This window comes from Populus trichocarpa, chromosome 2, assembly GCF_000002775.5.
Source record: "Populus trichocarpa isolate Nisqually-1 chromosome 2, P.trichocarpa_v4.1, whole genome shotgun sequence".
Lineage (NCBI taxonomy): Eukaryota > Viridiplantae > Streptophyta > Magnoliopsida > Malpighiales > Salicaceae > Populus > Populus trichocarpa.
Window position 1 is genome coordinate 21,931,919 of NC_037286.2, and position 14,529 is coordinate 21,946,447.

The 14,529-nt window shown below is 33.6% G+C and overlaps 2 protein-coding genes across 2 annotated transcripts; one reads left to right on the forward strand and one right to left on the reverse strand.

Annotated features, from left to right (window-relative positions):
* The first annotated feature begins 1,235 nt into the window (after positions 1-1,235).
* LOC18103734 (aconitate hydratase, cytoplasmic) lies at positions 1,236-9,938 on the forward strand. The gene is made up of 20 exons (XM_006376717.3): positions 1,236-1,709; positions 1,953-2,057; positions 2,174-2,334; positions 2,416-2,508; positions 2,729-2,914; positions 3,128-3,289; positions 3,813-3,957; positions 4,051-4,193; positions 4,281-4,337; positions 4,459-4,538; positions 4,687-4,762; positions 5,663-5,848; positions 6,039-6,106; positions 6,217-6,335; positions 6,430-6,551; positions 7,219-7,317; positions 7,414-7,893; positions 8,285-8,383; positions 8,507-8,749; positions 9,348-9,938. Exons 1-20 carry the CDS (start codon positions 1,415-1,417, stop codon positions 9,414-9,416), a joined length of 2,988 nt encoding a protein of 995 aa, XP_006376779.1. The 5' UTR covers positions 1,236-1,414; the 3' UTR covers positions 9,417-9,938.
* Positions 9,939-13,682: 3,744 nt separating this feature from the next.
* Positions 13,683-14,096, reverse strand: LOC18103735 (uncharacterized). Its single transcript, XM_006376718.1, has one exon. The coding sequence runs from the start codon at positions 14,094-14,096 to the stop codon at positions 13,683-13,685; it is 414 nt and encodes a 137-aa protein (XP_006376780.1).
* Positions 14,097-14,529: the final 433 nt, after the last annotated feature.

Consider the following 14,529-nt stretch of genomic DNA (forward strand, 5'->3'; position numbering starts at 1 on the left):
CGAGCCACCGCCACGACTAGGGAATGCAAGGGGAATAAAGAAGATGCCACCCTAATAATCCCCTGCAACCATATCCATCAAGTTCACACATCCCTAAAAAAATCAAGGATTCTGTTTTACTGACGTGGAAACTAACCATTTGTTGAAACGTTTAGGCGAGGTCAGACTGCATCGCAGAAAAATCAATGCCTTCATTTGTTCCGATTAATCATAATTTCACGTCTATAGTTTATTCGAAAAAATTAATTAGTCCTTGTAGTTTAAGAAACCAGTACCCAATCCCTGTTTTTTTAAAGTATTTATAATGTAATCCTTTTTATCAATTTTATGTTCTTTTTTTTTCATTTATTTACTTCTTCCTTTTCTAAAAATAGAAAAAAAGCACGTGGGATGAGAAAATTTATTAAAAATATAAAAATTATTAGATAATCCTAGTATAATGCACTCATTCACGTAAAAATGTTATAATACTTTATAATTTCAAATATTTAACCATCATGTGATGTTTATTTACAATTTCAAATATTTAACCATCATAAATATTTTTACAATATTTATATCATTTTAAAAATATATAAATTACATTTTTTTATTCAATAAGAAGTGAAACATAAAAATAATAGTTTTTTTTACCTAATTTTACCCAAATAAGAGAGATATATATACATAGAAAATAGTTAATAATTTCTCGTAAATAAATATTTTGTAACAAAAAAATAGAATTAAATTTTCATTTAGTGAGACTTTTGTGAATTGATGTAAGTTGTTTAACAATATCATAAATATGTTTGGTTAGAAATAACTTATTTTAAATCAAATTTTATTGCAAAATTAAGTCAAATTTTTGATTTAATCAATTTTGATTTTAGTTTTTTAACTTATAGATTCTAACCTATGATACATATATTATTCAAAAAAGTTGATTTAATTCATTTTCATAAATCATGTTTCTAATTTAAAGTGATTTTAAATTATTTTTATCATGCATTATTTATGAAAATAATTTTTAAATTGTAACTCAAAGCTAAAAGTCGATTTCATAAGCCATATCAAATGTACTCTAAATTAAAAAAAGGGCAATACTAGATAAAGGACTATTTATTTATTTATAACATTTCAGGGGCTAAGTTATTACTTTTAATAAACTATAAGAACTGAATTAGAACCAACTCTCCTAGTCTCCCTTCCTCCCAGCCAGAGCTCTGAACCAGCAGTATATTAACGTTCTAGAAGAGAGCGGCACGCAGCCCTAGGTCTTCCAGTTGCTCTCCACACGCCTCTCTCTCTCTCTCTCTCTCTCAAATCATCATCAATCAAATCTCAGAAACAGCCATGATTTGTTGTTAGCTTCCTCTCTGCAATCTGAGCTCATCATCTAATCCTTATCTGGTGCGCTTTTTTATGTGAAATCATCATGCATATAACAGGCTTAGGATCAGCCTCTTCAATTCTTAGGGCTTCTAGGGCTAGGTTTCCTCCTCCCGTCTCCAAAACTTCCATTCTCTATTCTCCTAAATTTTCTCCTTCTTATTTGACCACTAATAACCAACTCCGATCTTTGAGCTTCTCCTCCGCTGTTCGATCTCTCCGCTGCTCTTACCCTCGCTGGAGCCACGGTGTCGATTGGCGCTCTCCTGCTACTCTTCGCCACCAGATCAGAGCCGTTGCTCCCGTTGTCGAACGCTTCCAGCGAAAGATCGCTACTATGGGTATTCTTCATTCTCGTCTCCCCCAATAATCATCTGTTTCGATTTCTGTAGTTAATTATTCTAGCTATAGAATTTCAGGGCAAATCATTTTGCCGTTTCAGAAATGATTGATTTTTTGTAATCGGCTGGTTACTTTCTCAGTACCGAAGTGGATGGTTCCTTTTATTTGAGAACCTGCTTTAATTATTAATTATTAATGATAAAATAATAACAGCACTGATTAAATATGTTTGTTTTCTTAAGCTCATGAACATCCTTTCAAGGGGATTTTCACCAGTCTCCCCAAGCCAGGAGGCGGCGAGTTCGGAAAGTTCTATAGCTTGCCTGCTCTTAATGATCCAAGGATCGGTATTTTCTGCAACATTTGTGCTTCATTTCATTTGGGTTGTCAAATTTAAGTCAACTTAGCAAGAGAGCTTTGACTGTATGTGATCTGTGATGTGTGTTTATTGTGTCAATAACAGAGAAACTGCCCTATTCCATCAGAATTCTTCTGGAATCTGCTATTCGTAATTGTGATAACTTCCAAGTAACAAAGGGTGATGTTGAGAAGATCATTGACTGGGAAAACACAGCTCCGAAACTAGTTGAGATTCCGTTCAAGCCTGCTCGTGTTCTTTTGCAGGTATGTCTGAAGCTTGAGAAGGTATACACTGTTTTGGCCATGATAATGAATTTGTGTTTAATCTGTACGTTTTGTTTTCAGGATTTTACTGGAGTACCAGTTGTTGTTGATCTTGCTTCTATGCGGGATGCTATGGCTCAACTTGGCGGTGATTCCAACAAGATCAATCCTTTGGTGCGAGTCTTTTTTTTCATTAAGTTTGCTACAAGTAAAGTCAGTTTGATTTATTATAATCAGTTTTTGTATAAAAAACGGTGCTAAAACACCTTTCCTAGACAAGCCTAGTAAATATTGCTGCCTGTATGCTTCTGGAAATCTGAAACCGCTGTTTTCTGTCTGATCTCATCTTGTTCATTGATCCCGATCAAATTCTGGAAATTACTTTGTTTCGCAGGTTCCTGTAGATCTTGTCATTGATCATTCAGTTCAAGTTGACGTGGCAAGATCAGAAAATGCAGTGCAGGCAAACATGGAGCTTGAATTTCATAGGAACAAGGAAAGATTTGCCTTTCTTAAATGGGGTTCCACTGCTTTCCAAAATATGCTTGTGGTTCCTCCAGGTTCTGGTATTGTTCATCAGGTATAATATAAAAGGGTGGTGTATTTCGTGTTCTGAGATTTGACATATTGAATTATAACTATCACTTCCTTTAGCAAGCCAATTATATCCCAGTTTGCATGCTCTTTACTTTTTAATATAATTTCTTATGGTAGTTGATAAATAACTAAAAGCTCAGACTAAGCATCAAATTTATTTTTATTGATGTATGGTGGTTGCACACTTAAATTTCAGGTGAATCTTGAATATCTTGGACGCGTTGTTTTCAACACTGATGGTGTTCTCTACCCTGATAGTGTGGTTGGAACTGATTCTCATACAACCATGATTGATGGGCTAGGAGTAGCTGGCTGGGGAGTTGGAGGTATTGAAGCAGAAGCTGCAATGCTTGGCCAGGTAGTTAATGTGATATCTCATTGTCAAAAAATATTTCACCAGTGTCAATACTAGAACTTCCCAAAAGATAACTAGCATGTCATCTTAAACCATGTTTCTATCACAGAAGAGTATGAATGCAAAGGTGAAGAATTTGCATTTTATTTGTACGCATTCTTAACTTATTTTGTTGCGGGATTCCTATATTTTTTAATGAAGTGTATATCAGCATTATGTGGTTAAGTTTGGGCTCAAGTGCAATTTTCCCATATTATGCGAGTGCTACTAATTTATCACTTCTATGGATGCTTCTTTTTACTACTTATATAGTTGTATAGTGTTACTTTAATACTCAAGGTGTACTAGTTGTATAGTGTTTCTTTAATACTTAAGGTGAATTTGTTTTTCTTTCACAAATTATGTATGGGGTTGGTAGTGCATGAATGCTTTGGGATGCTATTCATTTTCCACTATCTGAAATAAGTGTGGAGGAGCATTATGCAATGATTTTGTCTCTTTACATTGTACTTTCTCAAATTGACAGCCCATGAGCATGGTGTTGCCTGGCGTTGTTGGGTTCAAGTTAAATGGAAAGTTACACAATGGTGTCACAGCTACTGACTTGGTTTTGACGGTGACTCAAATGCTGAGGAAGCATGGTGTTGTGGGAAAGTTTGTTGAGTTTTATGGTAATTTGATTCATGGACCTTAATTGACTTAGCTATCAATTGCTTTTTCTTGTCTTTTTTGGATGACGATTTAATATTGTCTGTTTCCTGCAGGTGATGGAATGAGTAAGCTATCATTAGCAGACAGGGCTACTATAGCTAACATGTCTCCTGAGTATGGTGCAACTATGGGGTTCTTCCCAGTGGATCATGTTACATTACAATATCTCAAATTGACTGGAAGGAGTGATGAAACTGTGAGTCTCATTTCTTGTTTCCAACATATAGTTGTTTGCAATTTGAAATCTATACTGGATGCTAATTGACGGGTCTTCTTTTATTAGGTGGCAATGATAGAAGCATATCTCCGTGCAAACAAAATGTTTGTTGACTATAACGAGGTAGAACCTTTTACTCCTTTTTCAATGTTTATCTTTCTTCTGAGCATTTGATATAATCTTTATTTTGTTATTTAACGTGCAACTATGGAATTACTAATTTTTCCCTCACCAATTAATTCAGCCCCAACCAGAAAGAGTGTACTCAGCCTATCTACAATTGGACCTTGCGGATGTTGAGCCCTGCATTTCTGGACCAAAGAGGTGTGCACTTTTTTACATGCGTTAACTCCCGTTCATCAACACTATCTCACACACTGACACCTTGTAGCTCATTTTCAACGACTTCAATGCAAATCTAACATATCCCCTTCGATTTATAGCTCATCAAAGCATGTGTCATTCCTTGCAGGCCACATGATCGTGTTCCATTAAAAGAAATGAAGGCTGATTGGCATGCTTGTCTCAATAACAAAGTTGGATTTAAGGTTTGTTGTAAGCCATTTCATTCAGTGTGGATAACTGATATCCATAATCTTTGTTTCCATTAGATCCAGTTGTCTAAAAATTTTAATATAATTTGTCGTTTCCCTGTTAAAGACTTTGATAAATTGAGTCAAAGGAAGTGCATCTGCTTCATATCATAATGACTATATGGTCGCCAGTGGTTCAGTTTCTGGATTTCATTGGTTCCTATAGAGTTCATAGTTATACTGCATTTTTTTTTTACACTGGTCTGTGTGGCTTCTCTTTGATACAAGTTGGCTGGATCTATATGTTTCCACAGTTAAAAGCCATTGGACGGTGCTTTTTTAGCCGAGAAAAAGATAGGTGGAAGTTTATGTTTTTCACTGAACCGTGAATGCTGGATCACTGTATTTATTAATGTTGCTCAAATTTTCATCCTTTGCTGGATTTAAATGACACTCATCGATTACCTTTAGTTATGCTTTGTCCATTTACACAGCTATAATGAAATTTCCTTGTCACTTCCATAACATGTGCCAGTAACAGCACCACCTTTAACTTTGTTTGTCTGTCTCCTCTTCAATCACAAGGAGTAGTAAGCCTCTTCCATCTATCCTACCATTAGCTGTTAACTCTCAACCCTGACTTCACTGTAAATTCATCCATGATGTCCACACCCTATGTATGTTTGTATACAAAGGGGTAGTTTACTGGGGATGTGGGTGATTTATTGTCATTTGCATTTCTGTAGGCAATGATAATTTGCTGTTGATAGTGAAGCAAATGTATCCAATCTTAATAGGGATTGAGTGGATTTGGATTCATTTTTATTTAATTTCTTGGGTAGGATACCATTGACGTGGCTCAACTTCTGATTATTGGTTTTCTACAACTAAATTTTTAATCTGATATGAAAACAGGGTTTTGCTGTACCAAAAGAGGCACAGGACAAAGTGGCAAAGTTTTCATTCCATGGACAGCCAGCAGAGCTGAAGCATGGTAGTGTTGTGATTGCTGCAATCACAAGCTGTACCAATACATCAAATCCCAGTGTCATGCTAGGTGCTGGTCTTGTTGCTAAGAAGGCTTGTGAACTTGGTTTAAAGGTTAGGCATGCATAGACTTCTTGTACTTGTATTCTTGAAGGTGCCTCCTCCTGCTGTTATGCCAATTTTCTTTCCCTGATCTTATCAATATGGCACAAGCATTTGTTTGGGCCTTCTTTTATTTCTAAGAATGTAAAAGCTACTGTAGAATTGAATTATTCTTTAATTATCATTTCATAATTGTCCACAGGTAAAGCCATGGATAAAAACAAGTCTAGCCCCAGGCTCCGGAGTTGTTACAAAATATTTACTCCAAAGGTAACTGAATAATTTGAATGGTTTTAGAATGCAACTTCCTTTTAATTTTCCGTACTTGAGAGAAAAACATCAGTTAATTATGTTTGTTTTTTCTTTTTTGCATTTTGTAGTGGGCTGCAAAAATATTTGAATGAGCAGGGCTTCAATATTGTTGGATATGGGTGCACAACATGCATTGGAAATTCTGGGGATTTGGATGAATCTGTTGGCGCTGTTATTACAGAAAATGGTAATTTTGAGATTATATCCATACCATTAGTTCTTTGACCGCGTCTGCATTTGAACTTCTCTTTTCTGACTACTCCCTCACTTTCTCTCTGCAGACATTCTTGCAGCAGCTGTGCTTTCTGGTAACCGAAATTTTGAGGGCCGTGTCCACGCCTTGACAAGAGCCAACTATCTTGCTTCACCTCCTTTAGTGGTTGCCTATGCCCTTGCTGGGACGGTATGTTTACCATTTAGACTGTGCTTGTTATGACCTTGCTTTATATGGTTTAGGGAGAGGAATGCGAGTTAATTAGTGTTGAAGGGATCTAAGTGTTGACCTAAAGAGGAGCTGGCTAAATTTTTTTGAGTAGCAGTGTCGGTTTTTTCTCTCTTTGTCAAACTTATACCATGCATCACATTTACTTACATTTAGTGTTGTGCCCCACTGGCATATGTCTTTAAGAATATTCTAATTAAATTTTGTTCAAGATTTATTTTTGTCCTCACCAGGGCCCCCTTGTAACTTCTTAAAGCTTCTAACAACACTCTTAACTCTTCGTGCCTTATACTCTTTACACCGTTACCGCTCTACCCTTATATATTCCATCCTGTTCTTTACACGCCATGTCAAACTTTGCTTTAGCTGCCCCAAGTTCCTAATGTTTTTCTCTGTTATGCTATTAGATAAGGTTTGTTGATTATATTTTTGTTTTGAAACTTAGATGTACGGTGAAGGGTTTTTTCTTCGCAGCTCCTAATTCAACATAATTCAACTATTTTATGTTGAACATTCTATGTAATGTTTGCTTTTTGGGGATCCAGTTTCTTTGCTGAGCTTCCATTGAAAATCTCATTCTTATTGTTGCTGCTCTTCATCAATAAGGTGACATGAAAATGTTTTCCAGGTTAACATTGACTTTGATAAGGAGCCAATTGGAACAGGAAAGGATGGTAAGAGTGTCTATTTCAGGGATATCTGGCCAACAGCAGAGGAAATTGCAGAGGTAGATACTGTCAACTTTGCTTGTACCTCTTGTTCTGTAATATGATGTTTTACTGCTAGAATGGACTGAAATTTACTCGTGATGCATATTTTTCAGGTCGTTCAATCCAGTGTGTTGCCTGCTATGTTCAAAAGTACATATGAGTCTATCACAAAGGGCAATCCCATGTGGAATCAGCTATCTGTACCAGCTTCAACTTCCTATTCATGGGACCCTAGCTCAACCTATATTCATGAGCCTCCATACTTCAAGAACATGACCATGAATCCTCCTGGAGCTCATGGGGTGAAGGATGCATACTGTTTGCTTAACTTTGGTGATAGTATCACGACAGATCACATTTCTCCAGCAGGAAGCATCCACAAAGACAGTCCTACTGCAAAGTATCTCCTTGAGCATGGGGTGGATCGCAAAGACTTCAACTCTTATGGAAGTCGTCGTGGAAATGATGAAGTGATGGCTAGGGGAACTTTTGCCAATATTCGCCTTGTTAACAAATTTTTGAATGGGGAAGTGGGACCCAAGACTGTCCATATTCCTACAGGCGAGAAACTCTCTGTGTATGATGCTGCAATGGTAAGTCTCTTGGTATTAGATGCTGCACAATTTTCCATCTTGACTTATTTCCCCTAAATTTCACTCCTCCATCGACAATATCATTCATTTATAGTTTATTTTATGCTAACTGAAATAATAATTAAGGAATTCTAGATGGACTGTATATGCCTTTAGTATAGAAGTTCCCTTACGAATTTTCTTATAGTTCAGTTGTATGGGCTCAGTTGTTGCATACACTGATGGACTTGGACATATTTTAAGTGTCACAGACATGATATGTTTCTGCAATCTGAAGAGGTTTCCTGTGGTTTTGTGCCGATATATCCATGTTTGCAAATAACCCATGTTTGTGAACTTAGATTTTATCATTTCTATTAATTAACTTTGAGTGATCAATCTACTATTCCAGAGGTACAAGAACGCTGGACTTGACACCATTGTTTTGGCTGGAGCTGAGTATGGAAGTGGAAGCTCCAGGGATTGGGCTGCCAAAGGTCCAATGTTATTGGTGAGTTTTTCCTTTCATCATTTCAGCTTGAGTAGGTTTTTACCCATCTGACTCTGTTTTGAATTTCAATGGTGTGGATGCACCCACCCGTGTAAACGATCTTATGGGCTTCATTTGTTGTAGGGAGTGAAAGCAGTGATTGCCAAGAGTTTTGAGAGAATTCATCGCAGTAATTTGGTGGGAATGGGAATTATTCCCCTTTGTTTCAAGGCTGGTCAGGATGCGGACACACTAGGATTGACTGGTCATGAGCGCTATACTATTGACCTTCCAAGCAATATCAGTGAGATAAGACCTGGCCAAGATGTGACTGTCACAACTGACAATGGGAAATCCTTCACCTGCACAGCTCGCTTTGACACTGCGGTGATTCTCTTTCTTAAGCTCTTTATTATTTCAAGTTCATGTTTGATTAATGTTGGAACATGGGGATTGCTCAAGTTTTTCTTGGAAATCGAGGGAGTAATTTGGGAAATATATTAACTTAATTCAACTTATATGAACAGCAGGAACAAATTATCAATAGTATGTTCAGTCCTGCATGGTATTGGCAAACACTAAATTGAAAAATGTGGTCATTTGTTGAGAACGGAGAAGAATTTTTTCAACAAAAACAAAAAAAAGTCAAGATTATTACTATTTTTTCGTTTTGGACTTCATTTTTTTTAAAAAATTGGAGTATTAATATGTTTCTAAGATGTTCCTAATTATTGTGGATAGTTCAAATATTTTCCACTTTTATAGCTGCTGGGTATAATTTTTCCAACTCCTCCTTGGATGGCATGTATATATCTCTACACGAATAGTATTGGGTAGCATCCTGCTGTCTTTTTTAATTTTTTTTTCGTGTGCATTATTGTGATCGTCTTTAAAAGTTAGATAGATGGAAGTGCATGGCCACATCTTTTGCATGGTTGAAGGCCTGCTCATTTTTCTTAGCTGATGCCCTTAATTGCAATTGCAGGTGGAATTGGAATATTTCAACCACGGAGGCATTCTTCCATATGCTATTAGGAGTTTGATGAAGCAGTGATTACTCCTACACTGGTCAAGGCCTTCCTGCCCCTGATAACTTTCTCGATTGTATAACGTGAGAAGAAAATAAGAGTTTTAATAAATGGGAAAAATCCTTTTCATGGGACAGGCATTTATTTTCACTTTAATGTCTGAATGAATCGTCGGCCAGAGGATTGCTTCCAGAAATATGATTCTGTTGTTCCGGTGATTGCTCAAAACCTCCTCCGTGAGTTACATGATTATCATAATGTCCTTTGAGAAAGCGATTTGAAATGGCTTTCTGTAATAAAAATGTACTTCATCAGGAACGGAATTATAAATTATTGTCTAGTGATTTCGATACCGGCGAACAGTTTCTTCTCTTGGGCTGAGGAAATGTGTGTTGAAGCTGAAACCATGCAGCGTGAAACACTAGCAAATTTTGTGCTGGATTACAGTAATTTTTGCTACTTGAATATTGAATTATAGTTTGCCTAGTGTTTTATGTCATGTATAAGTTACTAAAATAATTTAATTGCATGTCCTGAGTTTCATGTTAGTGCCAAGTCTGTATGCAGTGAGAATTTCTCCTTGACATTTGCCTAAGAATATGTTTGGAAGTGCAAGGTATTCCTGTTTTGGGTGGTTTTTTTTAAAATATTTCTTTAAAAAATATTAAATTTATAATTTTTTTCAGTTTTTTATAATCTTTATGTGCTAATAAGAAAAATAATACGATGTATTTTTAGAAGAGATTTATTTTTTAAAACAACTTGTACTAAGCAAAAAGGTATCTCATATAATATTTGCGAAGAGATTATTAATAGAATATTTTCTTATCAACCAAAACCAGCTGACCGCCCCCTATCCCTGGTATTGCGGCGGTTGCAAAATCTTGAATCAAGTGCGTTTAGAAACCTTCTAAAAACAATTGATTTTTTTTATTTAAAATAATTTTTTTTATATATTTTTAGATTATTTTAATACAATAATATTAAAAATAATTTTTTAAAAATAAAATATTTTATTCTAAAATATTTTTAAACAAAAAAAATATTTTGCACACCACAACTATGATTTTGATGCTTCTAGAACCTGCAGCGACACACTCTTTCCTTTTTCATTTCGTTTCCTTCAGAGCATTTCCAATAAAAAAACTAAATGGATAGCCAAAAATAAAAAATTAATATTTTAGCTTTTCTTTGCTTGTTTTTCATACTCCAAGAGAAAAGCCAAACAAAAAGCTAAAATGCATTTTCTTTTCTATAAAAGCTATTCCTACATATCTCTCAAAAGAGCCAAAACTAACAAAGTGGGGCCAACAAAAAAATAAACCAATTAAATCTAGCCATGTGGAAAAAAAAATAACATTAAAATCATTAAAAAAAAATAAAACACTTATTTATTCCACTCTAATAGAATTGACTTTTCAAATGGTTTTTTTCCATTGGAACATGTATGGTAAAAAAAATTATATTTATACTATTTAAAATACTATTTTATTAATTTACCACTTTAAAATAACATCTTCTATTGAAGATGCTCTCACACCCGGAATGCCCCTCAGCAGCCATTGTTGCCATTTCCTCGCTGGCTGACCGAGCGTCAAAATCGATGGCTAGTAGACTTGAAAACTCGTCTGAGTGAATCACACTCTTTTTTTTTTCCCTTCAAATTTATTGATGGTATGAATCTTTGATACTTGTTTTAGGCACCTCGACATCTGGACCGAGTCATGTCTCAAAGTAAAATGGGTGGAAGATGATTTAGTGTGGTCTTGTACACCTGGTAGGTATGTCCTTCGACTTGATGAAATCTTGTTTGATTTTAAAAAAGATAAAACTAATATTAATTTAATGTTTTAGTTTTTATAAAAAATATATTGAAATAACAATATTTTAGATTGATTTAGGTTAAGCCGGTTTAACTTGTTCAATCTGTGACCTAGATCGTGGCCCTGATTGAGTTTAATAACTCTGGTTTCCGAAAATTATTTTTTATTTAATTAAATGATTATAAAAATAAAAATTTATAAGGACAGCAAATAAGATTATTGAGGAGAAATATATTTTTTCAATCAAAATTATCTTTCTTATTCATGTAATATTTTATTTATTTTGACAATAAAAATTATCATTTATTAGTAGTATAATTCATTGAATAAAAAGTAAAAACAAATTAGAAAAACTACAACAATTTGAAATAAAAGGAAAAAACATATATTTTAAATAAATAAAAAAAATTTTATTGATGCATTTTTTTTAACTTCAGCAAAAAAACATGTTTTTTTTTATACGAGGAGCATGTTTTTTAAGCAGAAACTCATGATGATCGCGAAACCAAGCTTCATTTAAAAAATTAAAAAACAATCATGAATCAATCATCTCTCCATAACTATATGAAAAACAAAAACAAGAAATTTGAAAAAAAATATAAATAATCTACAATTAAAAATATTAAGAAAATAGATTTTCTATTTCAATTCAATAATAATGAGAAAATTATTTTAAAAATTATACATATCGAGCCAATACATAATTATTCATAAAAAAATTAATAATACCATCATAAAAATTCCTAATCTTCTTAAAAACAACAACATATATTTTGTTTTTGTTTTTTTTTATCATGAGCATGTTTTTTGAATAAAAGACAACAACAATTAAAAGAAAAGTTTGTTAATAATATCAATTATTTGAAATAAGTAGAGAAATATATTTCTTTAATTTAAACTCAATTTCTTTATTAATGCATCTCTTTATTGATTTAACAAAAAAATGTTTTTTAATTGTCAACACTGTTTTTAAATAAAATCTATTATAATCTTAAAAGCAAGTTTTTAAGAAATATTAAAATGATATCTCTGATTGAAAGAAAAAAAATTAATAAATATGATAAATTCATGTAATAAATTTATTAAAAAGCTTTAAGAACAAAAATTTTATCTTCATTGAATATTTATGAGCAATGTTTTTTATTTTTTGTATATTAGGTACATAATAATTGAAAAACAATTGTTAATATATATTCCCATAAAAACCTATTATATTATTTAAGAACCATGAAAAAATTGAATAATAATTTAAATATAATGTTAAGCATTTTTTATAATGCTTGTCGATCAAAATAAAAAAAATTAAAAAATAGCCATAGAATAGGACCAGCACCCCTTATCCAATTAAAAAAAGGTGTGACACGTGCACGCCTCGCCTTTTTTTGTTTTTTTAAATTTATATATATTTTTATTTTTTAGAAGTAAATAATGAGGAGGTGGCCATTAAAGATGAAAAAACTACTTTTCAATCTATTTTTAAATAAAAACATCTAATAAATACCAATAAAATTTCAATAAATTAAGTTATCAACTCAAAACATTCCTAAACCAATATAAAAACATAAAACTTAAAATAAATTCTTTTTCAACCTTGATCTACCTTTTTCTAGTGATATAAAATCTTAAAAACACCTTAATGATATTTTTAGAGGAATACAATGACCCTAAATTTGACTTTTTTTGTTCCAAAAATCTGGCCAACTTTACGTTTTTTCTCTTCTCCATCATTTTACGATGACTCTCTCTCTCATCACAAAATACAAGGACTGGAATGAAAAACAAATAAAATACAAGACTGAAATGTAAAATCTCAATTAACAAGGAACGAAAATAAAAAAAAAACTTTGAAGACTAAAATTTCAAAATCTACAGCTCATGAAAACAAAAGAAAAAAAGTCTGTTTCTTATTTCTTGAATTTGGTCTTCTTATTTTTAATTTATTTTAATCAATAAAACTGAAATTTATTTTATCAAATTAAGCATGAACTCAGCGCTATAATTTGTTTTTGACACTAAAAGAATTTATAACAATCTAATCAAAACAAATTATTAGGCGCAAACAGAAGTTAACATAACATAAAAAAATAAAATTTTAAAAAAACCTCAATGACCGAAACAAAAAAAGCTTTCAAGACTCATCGAAGCTCTAGTGTTTTTCCTTGTAAATGGTTGTGGGTAGGATTAGCAAGTATGGAAACTGGATAAGAAACAAAACCAAGTATAGAAATGGATTGTACTTATGGGAATACATATCAAAAAGTTTGAAACATGCACCCGTATAGTTATTCACTGCAATTACACAGGTAATTTGATTGCAGGTGGACCTGTACAGTTGATGATCGGTACTGTTGATGATCATCCAGTAAGAAAAAAACCCTTACCGTTTGTACTAAATTCTCAAAACAACAAGTATAGATGCTTTTACAGGGATAAATTAATAGAGTTAATGGCAAATTGATTACATGTTCATTAACGCTCCTCTGGAATGCTACCCAGAACCGGCTTCCAACTGCTGCTGCTCATGATCACACCGCCATCACTACTTGCTCCAGCTTGATCCGTCCTCCTCTCTCTCAACCTCAATGCGCCTATCATTTGCTCCACAGAAGAGTAGTTTATGTTCTTCCTAAAATCCAAGATTTGCTTTAACTCTTCTCTTGTAACCAAAACCCTAATCCTCACAGCACCACCACCTTTAGATGTCGTTGTCTCACCCATCTCGCCATCTTTACCAACATTAACCTCTTCATCTAATCCTAACCTCACCGTCCTGGCCTTGCCACCTTCAACATGTTTAGGGCGCTCTATCTTGGACGACACCAAGGATGTTGTAGTCTCTTCATTTTGTGACACAATCTTGCTACTTGTCAGGCAATTCCCCATAAATGAAACCAGGAAGTGTAAGAGAAAAGATGAGGCCAGGGAGAAAAAGATTAAGAGTAGTGAAAGCATAAATAGAGAGAAAGGGAGGCTTGAGGAGGCGAAGCACATGAATAACCGGGTGTTACGCCGGGTGTTCTAAAGAAAAAGAAAGAAATTAATATATTTTTTTCTCAGCTAGTCTATTGGCTTGTGAGAAAAACATATATTTGTTCATCCTTTTGGGCCACAACAAAGATTATTTAAGCATCACGAGTCAATCATCTTTTCTTAGGCAATCCCCTTGACTTCTTGACTCAACTTAATTTGAGATTAATTAATATCTAAACAAATATTTTTTTTTGCGCATCACATCAATGTGAAAATACATTTTAAAAATAATTTAAGGAAATAATTGAATCTTTGTTAACGTGTATGAATTGATCTGAAAATGTTT